The sequence below is a fragment of the Odocoileus virginianus genome, chromosome 12 (genome assembly GCF_023699985.2).
Source record: "Odocoileus virginianus isolate 20LAN1187 ecotype Illinois chromosome 12, Ovbor_1.2, whole genome shotgun sequence".
Lineage (NCBI taxonomy): Eukaryota > Metazoa > Chordata > Mammalia > Artiodactyla > Cervidae > Odocoileus > Odocoileus virginianus.
Window position 1 is genome coordinate 687,160 of NC_069685.1, and position 20,812 is coordinate 707,971.

General features: G+C 37.8%; 1 protein-coding gene across 1 annotated transcript in view; it reads left to right on the forward strand.

The window, feature by feature from the left end:
• The window catches only part of CPE (carboxypeptidase E), a 152,450-nt gene extending 132,315 nt beyond the window's left edge, over nucleotides 1-20,135 (forward strand). Inside the window, exons 7-9 of the mRNA XM_070474694.1 lie at nucleotides 3,665-3,764; nucleotides 17,026-17,144; nucleotides 18,940-20,135. Coding sequence (XP_070330795.1) covers nucleotides 3,665-3,764; nucleotides 17,026-17,144; nucleotides 18,940-19,038 — 318 coding nt within the window. The 3' untranslated portion in view covers nucleotides 19,039-20,135. The remainder of the gene's footprint in view (nucleotides 1-3,664; nucleotides 3,765-17,025; nucleotides 17,145-18,939) is intronic.
• Nucleotides 20,136-20,812: the final 677 nt, after the last annotated feature.

The following is a 20,812-nucleotide window of genomic DNA, read 5'->3' on the forward strand; positions in this document are numbered from 1 at the left end:
AATGTCATAAATCTCAATCCATAGTTCATCAGGCACTCTGTCTATCAGATCTAGTCCCTCAAATCTATTTCTCACTTCTACTGTATAATCATAAGGGATTTGATTTAGGTCATAACTGAATGATCTAGTGGTTTCCCTACTTTCTCCTATTTAAGTCTGAATGTGGCATAAGGAGTTCATGATCTGAGCCACAGTCAGCTCCTGGTCTTGTTTTGCTGACTGTATAGATCTTCTTCTTTTGCTACAAAGAATATAATCAATCTGATTTTGGTGTTGGCCATCTGGTGATGTCCATGTGTAGAGTTTATTTGGAAGAGGGTGTTTGCTGCTATGACCAGTGCATTTCTTGGCAAAATTCAATTGGTGATTAGGAGATCTAATTCAATAATTGGTTGAGAAGAAGTCTCTTGCAGAGACTTAAAAGGATGTTTTTAGTACCTGGAGTTGTAAAGTTAATCAGCATAAATAGTTGCTAAGAACAGCTCCTATGGAATAGCCATGGAACTGTTTAGTTCTCAAAATTTCCAAAGGATTTTTCAAAGAATGGTTCATGATCACTTGCCTCTGACTCATCTAGATTATTGTTAAAAATGAGTTTTCATTCTCAACACTGAATCACACTCCTTGAAGGGCAGGACCCCAGAGTCTCCATTTCAGCAGTCCCTCTGGGGGTCACTTAAGTATTTGAAGATTTAAGGGTTATTGACATTAAACAATTCTAGCAACAATGAAGAATTTGATTTTTTAATTTTTTTTGGCTTTGTTTGATTGAAATGTCTGGAATCTGGGGAGGGAGAATTATAGGAAGAACACGTGTAGTAAAATAACTTCCCCAGATATGAGTGAAATTTATTAATAAACTTCTGGGATTTCTTTTACAAACACCATAAAGTAACTGTGTTTTCCAGTCTTCATTCCTGTAGAGTCCTGTTATCCCATAACATTTCCATTGAGATTTATTCCTATAGTGGAAAATTTCAAACAGAAAAATAATGCTCCATAATTGGCATATGAGACATTTGTTTATTTAACCATCAAGTTGGTTTATTTCTCACCCTTGGTTCTTGTCTCATAGTAACAAAGATTTAGAATGACGGTAAAGGGCTTGAAACAACAGACAAGTTACAGCTCAGTTATAGCTCAAGCAGACAGAACTTTTACTAAAGAAACGTGGAAGTAAGCCAACCCCAATGGAGTCATAACAATCCCTCTTGGCTTCTCCTTTTATACTTCCTGTCTCTTCCTCTTGGTTCTGTCCTGTGCAAAACAGGGCCTCTAGTCACCACCTCTCAGGAAAGGGCACACAATCAAGGCCCAGTTGGCAGTTGCAAGATACACAGCTACAGTCTCTGTTGTGCATGTCTTTCCCATAATTCAGTTTGTACAGTCAGATATATGTATATATGAACACATACATATTTATGACTATGTAAGAATCCATAAATCCATCCATATTATGAGTATTTATGAGCCCTTAATGGGCCCCTAGCTGCCTAAGGTTACTTGGAGAAGCCCCTGTGGTTAGTTTGTATTCACTGTGTGCTACGGTGCATGTGAAGGAGTTGAAAAAGTCTCTGTGGTTATTTTTGAAGCACATCTGTGAGCTCTCCTGGGTGTGTCTAGGATGGGGTTTAGAGATCAGCTTGCATCCTTTTTGGCTAGGCCACCACTTGTTGCTCATGCCTAATTTCCTACCTAACATAACTATTTGTTAATCACATACTGTAATTTAAGTCTTGGATTGCAGAGGCAGAAAAAAGTACAGTTATGAATATTAATGGATATATTTATACCCAATGTAGGTGAATTATATGTTTTTGAAGTGATTGATTTATTTTTTCAATGGTGAGGAAATTTCAAACTTATATATCAGGATTATAGTGCCCCAAGATGAATAAATTGATCTCCACAATTTTTCTAATACCTTTACCATGTGAATTTCATTCAGAAAGCTAACTTCTCTTGTTTCCAGTAGCTAAATTTCAGTCTTATTCAATTTTGGTGGCTAGTCCACAGGTGAGTCTTGGGGAAAAGGTTAAAAATGCCTTTTGTTCTAAAAACGTGTTTACTCTCTTACTTTCCTGGTTGCCATTAAAATTATTATTATTACTGCAAACATATCACTTTTTACAAAAATGTTTATTTATTTGGCTGCATTGGATCTTAGTTTCAGCACATAGGATCTTCAATCTTCAGCATGCAGGATTTTTTAGTTGTGGCATGTGTGATCTAGTTCTCTGACCAGGGATCAAACCCAGCACCCCTGCATTGAGAGCGCACAGTCTTAGCCACTGAACCACCTGGAAAGTCGCTGTATCACTTTTTTACCATGAGTAAATTGCCTTTAGAGGAAAGAATTATGTGTTACTTTTGAAGAGTTTTGCTTTTTTTCTTTTTAAATAGCAAATTCAAAAAAAATTTTACTAATAGACAAAGGGTATCTCTTTGATAAAACATTGTACCACTGCCATATTTACTCTCTAGTGACAAAGGGACACATAGGATTTATCCTACTTTCTGTAGGAAAATATGTGAATATCATCAGTAGCAAAATAAAATTCATTTTCTGGGGTCATATGAGTGAGGAGCAACTGGAGCTGGGTGGATGGTGTTTTGCTAAATTATCAAGATTGATAGATTATCATTTGATATTTCAGAAGCAGTACTTTCTCAGACCCTCCTTTACTTCAAATACATGTTGACATAGTTGAATTATCATTTAGAAATAAAGTTGTTTTTGTAGTTTTCATTGTAGTAGTTAGTTGATGACAGAAACTTAATTCAATAGCTTTTTCTCAATATAAAATTTTCTATTTTATTAATAAACCCAGTTTTCAGTTAGTAAGTTCACTGACTTTTCATCCACTGATTTTCAACCAAAATAATATTATTAGTGGATTTAATGCAAAAATATTCACAGTATGTATATCCTTTTATCTAAAAGGAACAAGTATTGAAGGGCTATAATGTGATATCTTGTTAACTAACTGGCATATAAAGTATACATAATTAACCAAATTTAAAATAGAAAGCCAGAGAAGGCAATGGCACCCCACTCCAGTACTCTTGTCTGGAAAATCCCATGGATGGAGGAGCATGGTGGGCTGCAATCCATGGCTCGCTAAGAGTTGGACACGACTGAGCGACTTCACTTTCACTTTTCACTTTCATTCATTGGAGAAGGAAATGGCAACCCACTCCAGTGTTCTTGCCTGGAGAATCCCAGGGACGGGGGGTGGGGGGGGGTGGGGGGCGCTGGTGGGCTGCCATCTATGGGGTCACACAGAGTTGGACAGGAGTGAAGCAACTTAGCAGCAGCAGCAGCAGCACAAAATAGAAAGAAATGACATACGTTCAGACCAGAACTGTTTTACACATTGACAGGTTTTTGTTTGTTTGTTTTGGTGATTTGGAAGGTATTTCAAAGTCTTATTTGACTCAGAATAAGAAATCAATTTTCCAGGGGTTACTTCTCATTTTTCTACTTGAGAAAAAGCCGAGTAAAGAATGTACACAAAATTTAGTGACTTTTTTGGGCTTGTTTTGATTCCTAAAAAATAGGAATCTGCAGTATTTTGCTAGAAAATAAGGAGATGTTTGATATTAAGCGTGTTTTTAGGTTGTTTCTAATACAAATATTTTTGGTTATTCTTGACCATCACAGATACACCGAGGAGCTAAAGGATTTGTCCGAGATCTTCAGGGTAACCCAATTGCGAATGCCACCATCTCTGTGGAAGGAATAGACCATGATGTCACATCTGGTGGGTATTCTTTGCTGTGATCAGAGGCTCTAGTATTGCAGACGAGACTGTGGCTACTTCTTAGCATCATTAGATTCTTATACTGTTCTTTGCAAAGCAATTAAATGCCTCATGTCTCTTTACACTGTCTGTCTCCAGCTTTGATCTGGTTAAATTTTTATCTGGGGAACAAGTCAGGCAGTTACTTAGGATGGCTGCTGTATTTAGAAATTGGGATGAGGCAGGTGGCACAATTTCTTCAGCTGTCTCACCCCAGAGCTGTGAGGTAAGGCCATCTGTGAGACCCTTTGTGGTTATCAAGGCAAAGGAAGATGAACCAGTTGGAATTAAAATGCTGTATCTTAATGATCTCTTCTAAGAAGAGGTTTTATTTATTTTTTAAACTTTTTTTTTTATTAGTTGGAGGCTAATTACTTTACAGCATTGCAGTGGTTTTTGTCATACATTGAATTAGCCATGGATTTACATGTATTCCCCATCCCGCAAGAAGAGGTTTTAAAGTGCTGTTAATTGGTGGACCTCAGGAGGGAGCAGAAGAGTAGGAAGGAGGGTAACTGCCTGTGTTTTGTTGTCTAGGATTTCCCATCCATTTCTTCATTTGATCTGTGTCATGAAGCCAGATGTATCCAAGGTTGAAAAGGACCTTACAGGGTTGAAGTTGATGTTTGTTATTTCTTGGTTTAAAGCCCTCTTTCCATTTTCCTAGTTTGGGGGAAATGGTGTGTTTTTCTGGCAAACTTGTCTATTCCAGTTAATAAACATCTTTCAAACTCATTTTAGTGTAATTCTCATTTGTTGGTATCTTATCAAAAACAACAATATATTTTAAACTATTAACTCTACAAGTTTCAAGACCTTTGCATTAGTTAACCTTTAAATTAGTTCCCAAACATCCTATACCATTAACTCTTATTTAACCTCCACATTTATAATTTGTATTTTTTAATCTTGATTTTTTTTTCTAAAATTCCATTTATTTATTCAAACAACAATGCTTATCAACACCTGGTGAAATGCTAGCCCACCTTCTGAACAAATACACCAGAATCTGTGCCAAATTATTGCTCCCTTCACCCCCGGGGAGGGACTTCTTGAAGGACCTAGGCCGTACACACTATGGCCACAATCAACTGCTTTTGTTAACCTTAGTAACATGTAAACATTATTTTCTCTGCATTCCAGATGTGAAAATTTTAGGAAAATCTCACATTGGCAGTATAAATAGGTAGAAAGAAATGAAATCTGAAGAGCAGTTTCTGGGACTGCAGCTTTTTTAAAAATTAATTTATTTTTTATTGAAGATAATTGCTTTACAGAATTTTGCTGTTTTCTGTCAAACCTCAACATAAATCAGCCATAGCTATACATTTATCCCCTCCCGTTTGAACCTCCCTCCCATCTCCCTCCCCATCCCATCCCTCTAGGTTGATACAGAGTCCCTGTTTGAGTTTCCTGAGCCATACAGCAAATTCCCGTTGGCTATCTATTTTACATATGGTAATGTAAGTTTCCATGTTACTCTGTCCACACATCTCACCCTCTCCTCCCCTCTCCCCATGTCTGTAAATCTGTTCTCTATGTCCGTTTCTCTATTGTTGCCCTGTAAATAAATTCTTCAGTACCATTTTTCTAGATTCCATATATATGCATTAGAATATGGTATTTATCTTTCTCTTTCTGACTCACTTCACTCTGTATATGTTCTAGGTTCATCCACCTCATTAGAACTGACTCAAGTGCATTCCTTTTTATGACTAATATTCCACTGTGTATATGTACCAGAACTTCTTTATCCATTCATCTGTCGATGGGCATCTAGGTTGCTTCCTTGTTCTAGCTTTTGTAAATAGTGCTGTAGTGAACAACAGGCTACATGTTTCTCTTTCAATTTTGGTTTCCTCATGGCATATGCCTAGAAGTGGGATTGCTGGGTCATATGGTGGTTTTATTCCTAGTTTTTTTTTTTTTTTTTTAAGGAATCTCCATACCATCTTCCATAATGGCTGTATCAATTTACATTCCCAGCAAAAGTGCAAGAGCGTTCCTTTTTCTCCACACCCTCTCCAACATTTAGTGTTTGTAGGCTTTTTGATAAGGGCCATTCTGACTAGGGTGAGGTAATATCTCATTGTAGTTTTGATCTGCACTTCTCTAATAATGAGCAATATTGAGCATCTTTTCATGTGTTTGTTATCCATCTGTATGTCTTCTTTGGAGAAATGTCTGTTTAGGTCTTTTTCCCACTTTTTGACTGGGCTGTTTGCTTTTCTGGCAATGAGTTGTATGAGCTACTTGTATATTTTGGAAATTAACCCTTTGTCAGTTTTTTTCATTTGCTATTGTTTTCTCCCACTCTGAGGGTTGTCTTTTCACCTTTCTTATACTTTTCTTTGCTGTGCAAAAGCTTTTAAGTTTAATCAGGTCCCACTTGTTTACTTTTGTTTTTATTTCCATTACTTTAGGAGGTGGGTCATAGAGGATCTTGCTTTGATATATGTCATCGAGTATCCTACCTATGTTTTCCTCTAAGACTTTTATAGTTTCTGGTCTTACATTTAGGTCTTTAATCCATTTTGAGTTATCTTTGTGTGTGGTGTTAGGAAATGTTCTAATTTCTTTCTTTTACATGTAGCCGTCCAGTTTTCCCAGCACCATTTATTGAAGAGGCTCTCTTTGCCCCATTGTATATTGCCTATTTTGTCAAAAATAAGGTACCCATAGGTGCATGTTTTTTTTGTTTGTTTGTTTTTCTGGCCTCTCTATTTTGTTCCATTGGTCTGTATTTCTGTTTTTGCACCAGTACCATACTGTCTTGATGACTGTAGCTTTGTAGTATAGTCTGAAGTCAGGAAGGTTGATTCCTCCAGCTCCACTCTCTTTCTCAATACTGCTTTGGCTAATCAGGGTCTTTTGTGTTTCCATATGAATTGTGAAATTTTTTGTTCCAGTTCTGTGAAAAATACCATTAGTAATTTGATAGGGATTGCATTAAATCTGTAGATTGCACTTGGTAGTATAGTCATTTTCACAATATTGATTCTTCCTACCCAGGAACATGGTATATTTCTCCTTCTGTTTATGTTGTCTTTGATTTCTTTCATTAGTGTCTTATAATTTTCTGTGTACAATTCTTTTGTCTCCTTAGGTAAGTTGCTTCCTAGATATTTAATTCTTTTTGTTGCAATGGTAAATGGGATTGATTCTTAATTTCTCTTTCTGATTTTTCATTGTTGGTATATAGAAATGTAACTAATTTCTGTGTATGGATTTTGTATCCTGCAACTTTGCTAAATTCACTGATTAGCTCTAGTAATTTTCTGATACTATCTTCAGGGTTTTCTATGTACAGTATCATGTCATCTGTAAACAGTGAGAGCTTTACTTCTTTTCCAATCTGCATTCCTTTTATTTCTTTTTCTTCTCTGATTGCTGTAGCTAAGACTTCCAGAACTATGTTTAATAATAATGGTGAAAGTGGGCACCCTTGTCTTGTTTCTGATCTTAGAGGCAATGCTTTTCGTTTTTCACCATTGAGAATAATGTTTATGGCCTTTACTATGTTGAGGTAGGTTCCTTCTATGCACATTTTTTGAAGAGTTCTAATCTTAAATGGGTGCTGAATTTTGTCAAAGCTTTTTTCTGCATCTATTGAGATTATCATATGGTTTTTATCTTTCAGTTTGTTAATGTGGTGTATCACATTGATGGATGTCCATATATTGAAGAATCCTTGCATCCCTGGAATTAACTCAACTTGATCATGATATATGAGCGTTTTGATGTATTGCTGAATTCTGCTTGCTAAAATTTTGTTGAGGATTTTCACATCTATGTTCATCAGTGATATTGGCCTGTAGTTTTCTTCTTCTTTTTTGTATTGTCTTTGTCTGGTTTTGGTATCAGGGTGATGGTGGCCTTATAAAATGAATTTGGGAGTGTTCCTTCCTCTGAAATTTTTTAAAAGCATTTTAGAAGGATAGGCATTAGTTCTCTAAATGTGTGATAGAATTCTCCTGTGAATCCATCTGGTCCTGGGCTTTTGGTTTTTTAGGGGAGATGTTTGATTACAGTTTCAGTTTCAGTGCTTGTAATCAGGTTGTTCATAATTTCTAGGTTATCTATTTTATTGCCATATAATTGTTCATAATAGTCTTATAATCCTTTGTATATCTGCATTGTCTATTGTAACCTCTCCTTTTTCATTTCTAATTTTGTTTATTTGATTCTTCTCTGTTTTTTTTCTTTATGTGTCTGGCTAAGTGTTTGTAAATTTTGTTTATCATCTCAAAGAACCAACTTTTAGTTTTATTAATCTTTATTATTGTTTTTTTTCATTTCTTTTTCATTTATTTCTGCTCGGATCTTTATGATTTCTTTCTTTCTACTAATTTTTGTTGCTGTTGTTGTTCTTCTTTTTCCAGTTGCTTTAGGTGTAAAGTTAGGTTGTCTATTTGATATTTTTCTTGTTTCTTGAGGTAGGATTGTATTTCTATAAACTTCCCTCTTAGAACTGCTTTTGCTGCATCCCATAGGTGTTGAGTTGTTGTGTTCTTATTGTCATTTGTTTCTAGAATTTTTTTTATTTCCATTTTGATTTCTTCAGTAACCTGTTGGTTGTTTAGAAACATGTTGTATAATCTCCATGTGTTTGCATTTCTTACAGTTTTTTTTTTCTTTCTTTCTTTTTTTTTTTTTTGTAATTGATACCTAGTCTCATAGCATGCTCTGGTCAGAGAAGATGCTTGATATGATTTCAATTTTCTTAAATTTACTGAAGTTTGATTTGTGACCCATGCTGTGGTCTATCCTGGAGAAGGTTCCATGTGCACTTTAGAAGGTATATTCTTCTGCATTTGGATGGAATATCCTGAAGACATCAATAAGATCCATCTCATCTAATGTATCCTTTAAGACTTGTGTTTCCTTATTAATTTTCTGTTTTGATGATTTGTCCATTGGTGTCAGTGGGGTGTTAAAGTCTCCTACTATTGTTGTGTTACTGTCAATTTCTCCTTTTATGTCTGTTAGTGTTTGTCTTATATATTGAGGTGCTTCTATGTTGGGTGCATAGATATTTACAATTGTTATGTCTTCCTCTTGAATTGATCCCTTGATCATTATGTAGTGTCCTTCCTTATCTCTTGTAATCTTCTTTATTTTAAGGTCTATTTTGTCTGATATGAGGACTGCTACTCCAGCTTTCTTTTGCTTCCCATTGGCATGGAATGTATTTTTCCATCCTCTCACTTCAGCCCATGTGTGTCTTTAGGTCTGAAGTGGGTTTCTTGTAGACAGCATATGTATGGATTTATTTATTTATTTATTTATTTATTTATTTATTTATTTATTTATTTTGGTATCCATTCAGCCACTCTGTGTCTTTTGGTTGGAGCATTTAATCCATTTACATTTAAAGTAATTATTGATATATATGTTCCCATTGTCATTTTCTAATTATTTGGTGTTGAGTTTGTAGATCTTTTTTCTTCTGTTGTTTTTTTTCCACTATGTAAGTCCATTTAACTTTTGTTGTAAAACTGGATGGTGGTACTGAATTCTCTTAACTTTTGCTTGTCTGAAAAGCTTTTTATTTCTCCATCAATTTTGAATGAGATCCTTACTGGGACAGTAATCTTGGTTGTAGATTTTTCCCTTTCAGTACTTTAAATATATCCTGCCATTCCCTTCTGGCCTTTAGAGTTTCTGCTGAAAGATCAGCTGTGAAGGGCATAGGGTTTCCCTTGTATGTTACTTGTTGCTTCTCCCTTGCTGCTTTTAATTGTAGGGAATATGCTTCCCTGGTGGCTCAGATCGTAAAGTGTCTTCCTGCAATGTGGGAGACCTGGGTTTGATCACTGGGCCGGGAAGATCCCCTGGAGAAGGAAATGGCAACCCACTCCAGTTCTCTTGCCGGGAAAATTCCATGGAGAGAGGAGTCTTGCAGGCTACAGTCCATGGGGTCGCAAAGAGTCAGACACAACTGAGCAACTTCACTTCACTTCACTTTGCTATGCACAAACCTGTATTATAATTAACAGGGACTCTTTGCAAAATAAGAATAACTTTCTCATCTCCCCCAGACGAAGGGCTGGGAGCAGTAAAAGGTACATCGTGGAAAGACATCTTGAAAACAAGATGTTGAAGTACTGATGTGACTGATGGAAAACCATTAGTGGCTGTTCCCATAACCAGAGCCTTGAGGGAGTTGCTGAGAAAGGGTATCACTAGTCAAAGGGCTAAACAAAGTCATGAAAGGCCTGAAGGTTTGACATTGAGGACTGTGCATTGTATATCTTTATCCCCAATCTGAGATTGTAAAGAATAGGTATCTCTAGAGCACGAGTAAGGAAGTAGAAATTAACAATAAAAGGCATGCAAGGATTAGTATCTGGGCTTTTGCCTGCAATTGGCATCAGTCCCCTGATCCCCACTTTATTTCTGAGTCTTCTTTTTCCTTATTCTTCTGTGGCACCGCTCCCTCAGGTCAGTTTGTTGTTGGGCTGGTCCCAACATTAATATTTTTTCTTTGTGTTTAGTTTTTGTTAATTTGATTAGTATGTGTCTTGGCCTGTTTCTCCTTGGGTTTATCCTGTATGAGGCTCTTTGTGCCTCTTGGACTTGGTTGACTATTTCCTTTTCCATGTTGGGGATAAGTTTCAACTATAATCTCTTCAAAAATTTTCTCATACCCTTTCTTTTCTCTTCTTCTGGGACCCCTATAATTCGAATGTTGGTGAATTTGATATGGTTCCAGAGGTCTCTGAGACCGTCCTCAGCTCTTTGAATTCTTTTTACTTTATTCTGCTTCTCAGAAGTTATTTCCACCATTGTATCTTCCAGCCCAATGATTCATTCTTCTGATTCAAATATTCCACTATTGGTTCCTTCTAGAGTGTTTTTAGTTTCAGTAATCATGTTGTTTGTGTTTATTCTTTTTTTTTTTTGCTTTGTGAATGCAGTTTATTTTTTTTTTCCATTTATTTTTATTAGTTGGAGGCTAATTACTTTACATCATTACAGTAGTTTTTGTCATACAATGAAATGAATTAGCCATGGATTTACATGTATTCCCCATCCCAGTCCCCCCTCCCACCTCCCTCTCCACCCAAACCCTCTGGGTATTCCCAGTGCACCAGGCCTGAGCACTTGTCTCATGCACCCAACCTGGGCTGGTGATCTGTTTCACCCTAGATAATATACATGTTTCAATGCTGTTCTCTTGAAACATCCCATCCTTGCCTTCTCCCAGAGTCCACAAGTCTGTTCTACATCTGAGTCTCTTTTTCTGTTTTGCACATAGGGTTATCGTTACCATCTTTCTAAAGTCCATATATATGTGTTAGTATACTGTAATGGTCTTTATCTTTCTGGCTTACTTCGCTCTGTATAATGGGCTCCAGTTTCATCCATCTCATTAGAACTGATTCAAATGAATTCTTTTTAATGGCTGAGTAATATTCCATGGTGTATATGTACCACAGCTTCCTCATCCATTCGTCTGCTGATGGGCATCTGGGTTGCTTCCATGTCCTGGCTATTATAAACAGTGCTGCGATGAACATTGGGGTGCACGTGTCTCTTTCAGATCTGGTTTCCTTGGTGTGTATGCCCAGAAGTGGGATTGCTGGGTCATATGGCAGTTCTATTTCCAGCTTTTTAAGAAATCTGCACACTGTTTTCCATAGTGGCTGTACTAATTTGCATTCCCACCAACAGTGTAAGAGGGTTCCCTTTTCTCCACACCCTCTCCAGCATTTATTGCTTGTAGACTTTTGGATAGCAGCCATCCTGACTGGCGTATAATGGTACCTCATTGTGGTTTTGATTTGCATTTCTCTGATAATGAGTGATGTTGAGCATCTTTTCATGTGTTTGTTAGCCATCTGTATGTCTTCCTTGGAGAAATGTCTGTTGAGTTCTTTGGCCCATTTTTTGATTGGGTCATTTATTTTTCTGGAGTTGAGCTGGAGGAGTTGCTTTTATATTTTTGAGATTAATCCTTTGTCTGTTGCTTCGTTTGCTATTATTTTCTCCCAATCTGAGGGCTGTCTTTTCACCTTGCTTATAGTTTCCCTTGTTGTGCAAAAGCTTTTAAGTTTCATTAGGTCCCATTTGTTTATTTTTGCTTTTATTTCTAAAATTCTGGGATGTGGGTCATAGAGGATCCTGCTGTGATTTATGTCGGAGAGTGTTTTGCCTGTGTTCTCCTCTAGGAGTTTGATAGTTTCTGTGTTTATTCTTTAATTCTTCTAGGGCTTTGTTAATTGATTCTTGAATTTTCTCCATTTCATTTTCAAAGTTTTGATTATCTTTACTATCGTTATTCTGAATTCTTTTCCAGGTAATTTTCCTATTTCCTCTTCATTTATTTGGACTTCTGTGTTTCTAGTTTGTTCCTTCATTTGTGCAGCATTTCTCTGCCTTTTCTTTTCTTTTTTTTTTAAGTTATTGTGTTTAAGGTTTCCTTTTCCCAGGCTTGAAGGAAAGTTGAATTATTTCCTTGAAGAAGGTTGACTTCTTTCTTCCTTTTAGTTTCTGCCCTCCTAAGATTCACCCGGTATTTGTGCGAGCTTCATATAGGGTGAGCTTTGTGCTGAGTTTTGGTTGCTTGCTTTTCCTCTGATGGGCAGGGCTGAGTGAGGTGGTAAGCCTGTCTGCTGATGGTTGGGTTTGTGTTTTTGTTTTGTTTCTTGTTTAGATGAAGCATTCTGCACAGGGTGCTACTGGTGACTGGGTGATGCTGGGTCTTTTATTTCAGTGGTTTCCTTTGTATGAGTTCTCACTATTTGATACTCCTTAGGGTTAGTTCTCTGGTAGTCTAAGGTCTTGGAGTCAGTGCTCCCAATCCAAAGGCTCAGGGCTTGATCTCTGGTCAGGAATGAAGACCACAAGTGATTTGTTATGGCATTAAGTGAGATTAAAACAAATATCCAAATGAGAAATGAAAGATGAACCCCAGACAAATGCAGTTACAAAATCAGGCAAATAATAGTTAAAATAATGGAATATACACATATACATATACACCCATGAGCAAAATGAAAACAATCCAACAAAAATAAAGTACAGTACATTGATCCAGTGAACAAAGGAAATAAAAAATTATATTTACCAGTTAAGAATAAAACTAACTTAAGAACAAACTGGAAAACAAAGCTAAAGCAAGGTGCCAAGTGGGGAATAAAGCAGTGAAAACAAAACTAAAAAATATGTTGAGAGGAAAGGAAAGAAAGAAAGAATAGATATGCAAAGTTAAATAGGGGTAGGTGAAGAAGATTTATATACATTAAAGATTAACTGCAAGGGGAAGAGGACAATAGGAAACGCAAAGGAATAGATGTAGAAAAATATAATAGGTTTAAAAAATTAAAAATTAAAATTATTAAAAATAGAAAAGAGGAAAAAAAGGAAGAAGAAAGAAAAGGGGGGGTGGGGGGAGGAAAACTCCACAGAATTGCAAAAGCCCAGTGTAGAGGCAAAGGTTTATAACAACAATAGAAAATGTGACTGGATATGCACATATACATATACACCCATAAGCAAAATCAAAACAGTCTTACAAAGATAAAGTACAATACATTGACCCAGCGAAAAAAGGAAACCAAAAATTATACCTACCAGAACAAAACTAATTAAAGCACAAACTGGAAAACAAAACTAAAGAAAGCTGCCAATTGGGGATAAAGCAATGAAGATAAAACTAACAAATATGTTGAGAGGAATGGAGAGAAAGAAAAGAAAGAAAAGAAAGAAAGAATAGATATGCAAAGTTAAATAGAGGTAGATAAAGAAGATTTATATATGTCAAAGATTAACTGCAAGGGGAAAAGAACAGTAGGAAAAGCAAGCAAAGGAATAAATGTGGAAAAAAAATAATAATAGGTTTAAAAAATTAAAAATTAAAAAAAAAAAAAAAACCCAGAAAACAAAAAGAGGGAAACTCCACAGAACTGTAAAAGCCAGCATAAAGGCAGAAGTTTATGACAACAGTACAAAATGTGACTGAGGGGAAAAAAAAAGAAAAAAACTCAAAAGCTTAATTGGATTTCTTAATGCCAATAAAATCAACAACTACAACAGAGGGGGGGAAAAAGAAAAAGCAAAAAGAAGAATAATACATGTTTTTCTTGAGTCGGTGCTGTAAGGGTCCTTTCCCACGCTGGGAGTCACAGTCCACCTCACCTCCCTAGGATGCCCTCCAGCACTGTGCTGATATCTGAGCCTGCTGTGGGGGCTGCTCAGATTCTCATCTGGTCTTACTCCCGTGTGTTCTTGCCTCCAATGTCCCCAGCTATCAGAGCTAGTGCATTTTTCTCTTGTGGGCGCTCTCAGTGGCCTTTTATACAATCCATAGACACAAAATCTGCTTCTTTGGTTGTGTGTATTTAATCTGCAGCTTGTACATCTGGTGGGAAGGTTTTGAATCTTCTTTCTTAGCCTCACTGCCCCTGGGTTTCAGTTGTGGTTTTATTTCCACCTCTGCATGTGGGTCGTCCAGTGGGGTTTGCTCCTGAGGCTGCCCTGGAGGACTTGGGTTTTCCCCAGTGAGGGCCAGGTGTGGAGGTGGTGTGGCTGCTTGGGTCGCAGGGGTTCTGGCAGCACCAGGTACTCAGGGGGGGTTGGCGGCTAGGGCAGCAGGAAACGTAGTGCTCTAGAAGGGATGGCAAGTAGTCTTAGCCAATACACTCCAGTATTCTTGTTTGGAGAACCCTCTCTCTGACAGAGAAGCCTGGCAGGCCACAGCCTACAGGGTAGCAAAGAGTCGGACACGACCGAAGCGACCCTGCGTGCATAAATGCAAGACTACTTTTTTTTGATTGTGGCATTTCTGCCCCAGTGAGAGTTGAGCGTGAACATGGTGCAGCTGCTTGGGTTTGGGGGACCCTGGTGGCGCCAAATGTGCAGGGACACAGACTGCTTCCACTGCAGGAGTTATGGCCCTACCAGAGTCTTTTTCGAGCCTCTTGTAGCTGGTGCTCAGAAGGGCTCTGTGGCCCGTCTTTCTTCACAGTTCCACCCATTTAGGCACTTAGAGGGGTCCTTCTCTGTTGTTCACTGTCAGGCACATAGAGGGCCCCCTGGCTGGGGTCGTACTCTGTAGATCGGCACATGGGACACGTAAAGGGGCACCCTGGGTGGGCTCCTACTCTGTAGTTTGGCGCATCAGCCACTGAAAGGAGCACCCTGGATGGGGTCCTACTCTGTAGTTCAGTGCAGTCAGGCATTTGATGGGCCAGCCTCTCTGTTGTTCAGATGCCGATGCTGGCATGTGGGGAGAGAGAGGCTATGGTGATGCCTCCACCCCATATGCATGACTCAGCAGTATTGCCTTGCTTCCATGGTTGCCTGGCTTTCTGCTACCAGCATTTCCCACCACTATCTCCTCCCTCACATCCCCTCAATCAGTCTCTCTGCAGTCAGCAGCAGCCCTCACCCTGAGATTGCTCCACAATCCCTAAACTCCAGCTCCCAGCAGCTGCCCCTTCCAGGAGACCAGCATTCCTGCCCGGGGTATGTATGGCTGTGGCAAGGACTGTCTGATTCTCATTCCATTTAGGCTGCCACAGATCAGCTGTTTCACTCTCAGCCTTAAATGTTTCTCCTCTGACTCAGACCTGATGTGGGGTCTGACCCCTGCTTCAGTTCCCCCACCCACCAGAGGCAGGTCCAGTCCTACTAACACTCCTGTTTCCCCCCCAGTTCCTTCATCCTACTGAGTTTTGTGTGGTTCTGTATATTCTTTTCCACTGGTTGGGTACTCCTGTCCACTCTCAGCTGGTGTTCTGCATGCACTTCTGTGTCTGAAGGTGTGTTCTTGATGTATCCGTGGAGAGAGATGTACTCCATGTCCACCTACCCCTCCGCCACCTTGTTCTCCCTTGACACTGCAGCTTTTCAAGGGCAGCATAGGGTAGTCAGGAGAAACAACAATGGGGCAGTGGAGTCAAAGCTGGGGAGAAAGCCTAGTGCCTTGTCTGGGAAGCCTGAAAGTGTTTCAGGAGAGATGAAATGTGAAGTGTCAGGAAAGATGCACCTTTGAATGAGGCACTGTGGAGGCTTGATGAGACTATTTCAGTGGACTGTGGAGGAGGAGAAAAGGGCCTGAAGTGGGGAGTATTGACAAAAGTATTCTAGAACTTTTGCTGTAAAGTGAAAAAGAGAAATGAGACACTAGCTTAAAGATGTAGAGTCCAGAGAGGAGAAGAGATGGTGATGGGACTTTACTTTTTTCAGATGGTTTCCATATTCACAGTGAAATATTAATACAATGTGAAGCATCAACTAAGAGTGAGGATGAAGAGAATGCTGTACAGGTGTTAGGAAAAGGGAAAATTCCACTTGGACCTTGCTATTCAGAGTGTGGCCCCTACCAAGATTGAATTCACCATCACCTGGAACTAGCTAGAAATGCAGAATCTCAGGCCTCACCCCAGATCCAGAGAATTAGATTTGTTCCTTACTATTTCCCGGGTGATTGATGTGCACTAATCTAGGAAACAGGAAAATGAAAGGACTTGAGAGGAAGACAGCACAGGACAGGGCCTTGTGTTTGTAGACAGGGGACAGCTCATCATCGGTATGTGTTTTCCTCAGCCCCTTGCAGCCACAGAGGCAGGCAGAGAGTAGAGGGGTGGGTGTTTCCCAGTACTGCTGGCTTGCCAGGCATATAAGCAGGTTGGGAACAGTGCATCAGTTGAAGGAGACATGTGAGTGGATGACTGGGTAGTCTGGGAACCTAAGCTGCTCAAAGAGAGGATGTAGGTGTAGGAACACAACTCTGCTTAGAAATCCTCTGGAAAGCTGGTTGAAAATGCAATCCTAGAAGGCATGCCAGACCAGCTATTCTGAGTCTTTAGAAATCTAAATTCTAACACATCCCTCAGGATTTCCAAAGAGGTGCCATTGGGTCACACTTTGTGAGATACTTACCCAGACTCTCAGATCTTCAGATCTTCACAGCCAGATGACAGCAAGAATCAAATCATGGTGCCAGCAGCTTGGGCACTTGAGAATATCCATTAATCTGTGTTATTTCTGATGTGAATATGATGGTTCATTATATTAGAAGATTCATTAGATAACATTAATATCTGTAAAACTGCTATAAGAAATGATGCTTTCTAGACAGTGTCATACTCTTTTCAATGGAATTTCATGAAATTCTATAAATATCTAAAGACAGGGAATAAAAATTGAATCTAGGTGGCATAACTACGCATTTCTCATATGTACCTGTGACTTGATATTCTGTTCCCCACAGCAAAGGATGGTGATTACTGGAGATTGCTCGTTCCTGGAAACTATAAACTTACAGCCTCAGCACCAGGCTATTTGGCAATAGCAAAGAAAGTTGCAGTTCCTTATAGTCCTGCTGTCAGGGTAAGTGATTGTGATAATAGCTAAAATTTATTAAGCACTTACCATGGGTCAGGCATATTTAAATCATTATATTTAGCTTTCATAATAACTCTATGACGTAGAATTATTACCCTGTTGTCCATCTGTTAAGAGATGAGAAAACTGAGGCCTCGAAAAGTTAAGTGACTTGCCCAGAGACTCAGTGTTTAATTTAATACCACTCAGTGTGAAACTCGGTTACCATTTCTCATTTTCTGAGGATATCCACGAAAAAATTAAATAAAACTTTAAAAAATTAAGCTTTTATTTGCTGATCTTGATTTACATCTAAATAATGTTCTGTTTATCTTTTTATCCCTAACAGCTAGTATCATACCTTACTCAAGAAATATTTTGAAAAATAAATTAGGCCTACAACATAATTTTAGGCGCTAAACATCTGTTAAGCACATACTATGAGCAAAGTCAGGTCTCTATGATAAGAACTATAAAAAAATGATACCTATTTAAGTAGATGCCATTTATTGGTATTTTATTAGTAAAGGTGATGGTGATGAGACCAAAATTTTCATAGAGCATGATTTTACTATTATCCTTGTAATATATTACTATGGAATGGCCTACAGGATTTCCAATTGAAAGCCTTACTTGAAAAGAATTTATTGTATTTTTGGTTATATACCCAAAGTTTGGAGTATAAATGCTTGGTTTTGCAAGCTAAATATCTTGGGTTTTTAAGTGGTCCTTTGGTTTTTATTGTATGTGTTTATTAGGCTGGATATGTATTAAAATCAGGAGGTAAATCTGAACAAATAAATCCTGGAAAAATGTGCCTTCAGAGTCAGGTTATAAAAGATTTCAACTATTTTGACCCTTGGCCTTTCTGCTATGTGTTAATTCAAGGAGGTATTGAGTAGTCACACTGTTAAATAACCATAGGCTTGAATGACCAAATAAAAGAGCTCTTAGCTCCATGTGGAATGGAGCAGGGCTATTTCATGGGTCAAAAAGAGGTTGCATATTTTAAATAGTCCTTTGTGGAGAAATGTATGAACTCCATAGACCTAATGAGGATGCCCAGTCTATAGGAGAGTTGAGCTCCTGGGTTACTGATCTTCATGGTGGTTTGGAGGTGTGTGTATTTCCTTCAGTTCTTTCACAGATTCAAGATTCTGGAAAACAGAACCCTGTAAAAGCTATGTGTGGGTTTTTTTTTTTTTTAATTTTTAATTAGAAGATAATTACTTTACAATATTGTGATGGTTTCTGCCATACATCAGTATTAATAAGCCATAGACAGAGTGAAGTAAGTTAAAAAGAGAAAGACAATATTAATGCACATACATGGAATCTAGAAAGACAGGACTGATGATCCTGCAGGCAGGGCAGCAAAGGAGATGCAGGCATGAAGAACAGACGTTTGGACACAGTGAGAGAGGAGACAGTGGAGTGATGTGAGAGAAGTTACATCTTTTTATGGGAGGAAAGACTGTCTTTAAATAACCTGCCTATAAATAATCTGCTTTCCAACAATCCTGTGCATGCACATGTGCTAAATTGCTTCAGTCATGTCCGATTCTTTGAGACCCTATTAGATCAAAGCACATTTCAAACATAATGACTTTTCCCCTAACTATTCTTTTTCCCTAAAAGTATCTTTTTGGTTATCACAAGAGATTTTTTAGGATTTACTTTAATTCAGATGGCTAGATTGAGCTTATTCTAATAAACTCTAAACCTGCTTTTCATTTTTAATTTTAGTTTTTATAAATACATAATCAATTTGATAATGATATATTATTATTTTATCCTTTAGGTTGATTTTGAACTGGAGTCATTTTCTGAAAGGAAAGAAGAAGAGAAGGAAGAATTAATGGAATGGTGGAAGATGATGTCAGAAACTTTAAATTTTTAAGAAGGCTTCTAATTAATTGCTTTTAATCTATATAATGTATGTAGTATGATGTAGTGTGGCCATTTTCTTTTAGATTTTGTGCAGCTAATATTTAACATTGATTTATTTTTTGATCATTTAAATATTAATAAACATTACTTAAAATAGACTCTTAGGTTAAAATATAAGAACGTGGTCTATAACATTCTTTTTCCTATATATGTGATACAGAGGACTGTAGAAGAAATTTAAGTGATTTTGCCATTTTAGGCTTAGATACAATATTCCATGTGCTATTTACAGTACAGAACTTTTTGAGTAATTCTAGCTTTTAAAAATTAGTGAGTCCACTTATGGTTGCCATAGGGGAAGAAGGGATAGGGAGTCTGGGATCAGCATGTACACACTGCTGTATTTAAAATGGATAACCAACAAGGTCCTACTGTGTAGTACAGAAAACTCTGCTTAGTGTTATCTGGCAGCCTGGAGGGGAGGGATATTTGGGAAAGAATGGATACATGTATATACATGATTGAGTCCCTTTGCCATACACCCAAAACTGTCACAACATTGGTAATCGGCTGTACTCTAAAATAAAGTAAAAAACTTTAAAAATCCTAGAAAAAAAAAAGTAAGGAAAATGTATTTGAAAAAGCATCTGTGCAATGGATAGAGGGGGAGAATAAACAAGGAATACTTTGACATGATAAAAGCTAAAAGCAAAAAAAAGAAAAAGAAAAAATAGTGAGTCCTTTTAAATAATGTATTTGGTGAGAGTGTCACATAATGAATGCCATTGGAAAGGTCAACAGCTACAGCTTGAGTTGTGAACACTATACTGCAAGACTTAAACAGTCCTATATTAATCATCATTGTGTATTGTACTGTCTAGCTATAGGAGTATGATCTTGTTAACGCATTCTTGATGGGAATAAAATGTAAATGTTTAGTGAGAAGTTTTACGAAAGAAGTGGAAATTTATTTCTTGCTGTATACATTGGCGCAATAGTGTTATATTATTCAATGTGCTAACACGACTTCAAAGTGTAGGGTTTCTCTTGGTTGTAGATTGTCCCAGAATTGCATTCTGAATGAATAAAGATTTTAAAAAATCCCTACAGTATGTATTTTAATTCTCTATTATTTTTGGTCTACAGTTTTGATTTTGTGATAAAAAACGTATTCCCTTGAGAGCATCCTCTCATTGATTCATCTTCTATAATTTTAAATTTATTAAGTGACTGCTGTATGCCAAGCACAGTGCAAGCACTGCACTGCATGCACTGTGTATATTATTTTGGTGGACAAAATGTGATTCCATTGATCAGGTGTGGACATAAACTTTAAATACATATACACAAAGATGAATATGTAATTAAGCATTGTGATGAGTAAAGTGATAGGAAGGATAGTGTGTGTATAAAAAGAAATTGTATAACAACTTGCTTTAGCCTAGATTCAGGGATGGCCTCTCAATGCAAGTTAAGCCCATACTTAGACTATGAGTTCAGTTCGGTCAGTTCAGTTACTCAGTCGTGTCCGACTCTTTGCAACTCCATGGACTGCAGCACACCAGGCCTCCCTGTCTATCACCAACTCCCGGAGTTTACTCAAACTCATGTCCATTGAGTCGGTGATGCCATCCAACCATCTTATCCTCTGTCATCCCCTTCACCTCCTGCATTCAATCTTTCCCAGCATCAGGGTCTTTTCAAATGAGTCAGTTCTTCACATCAGGTGGCCGAAGTACTGGAGTTTCAGCTTCAGCATCTGTTCTTTCAATGAATATTTAGGA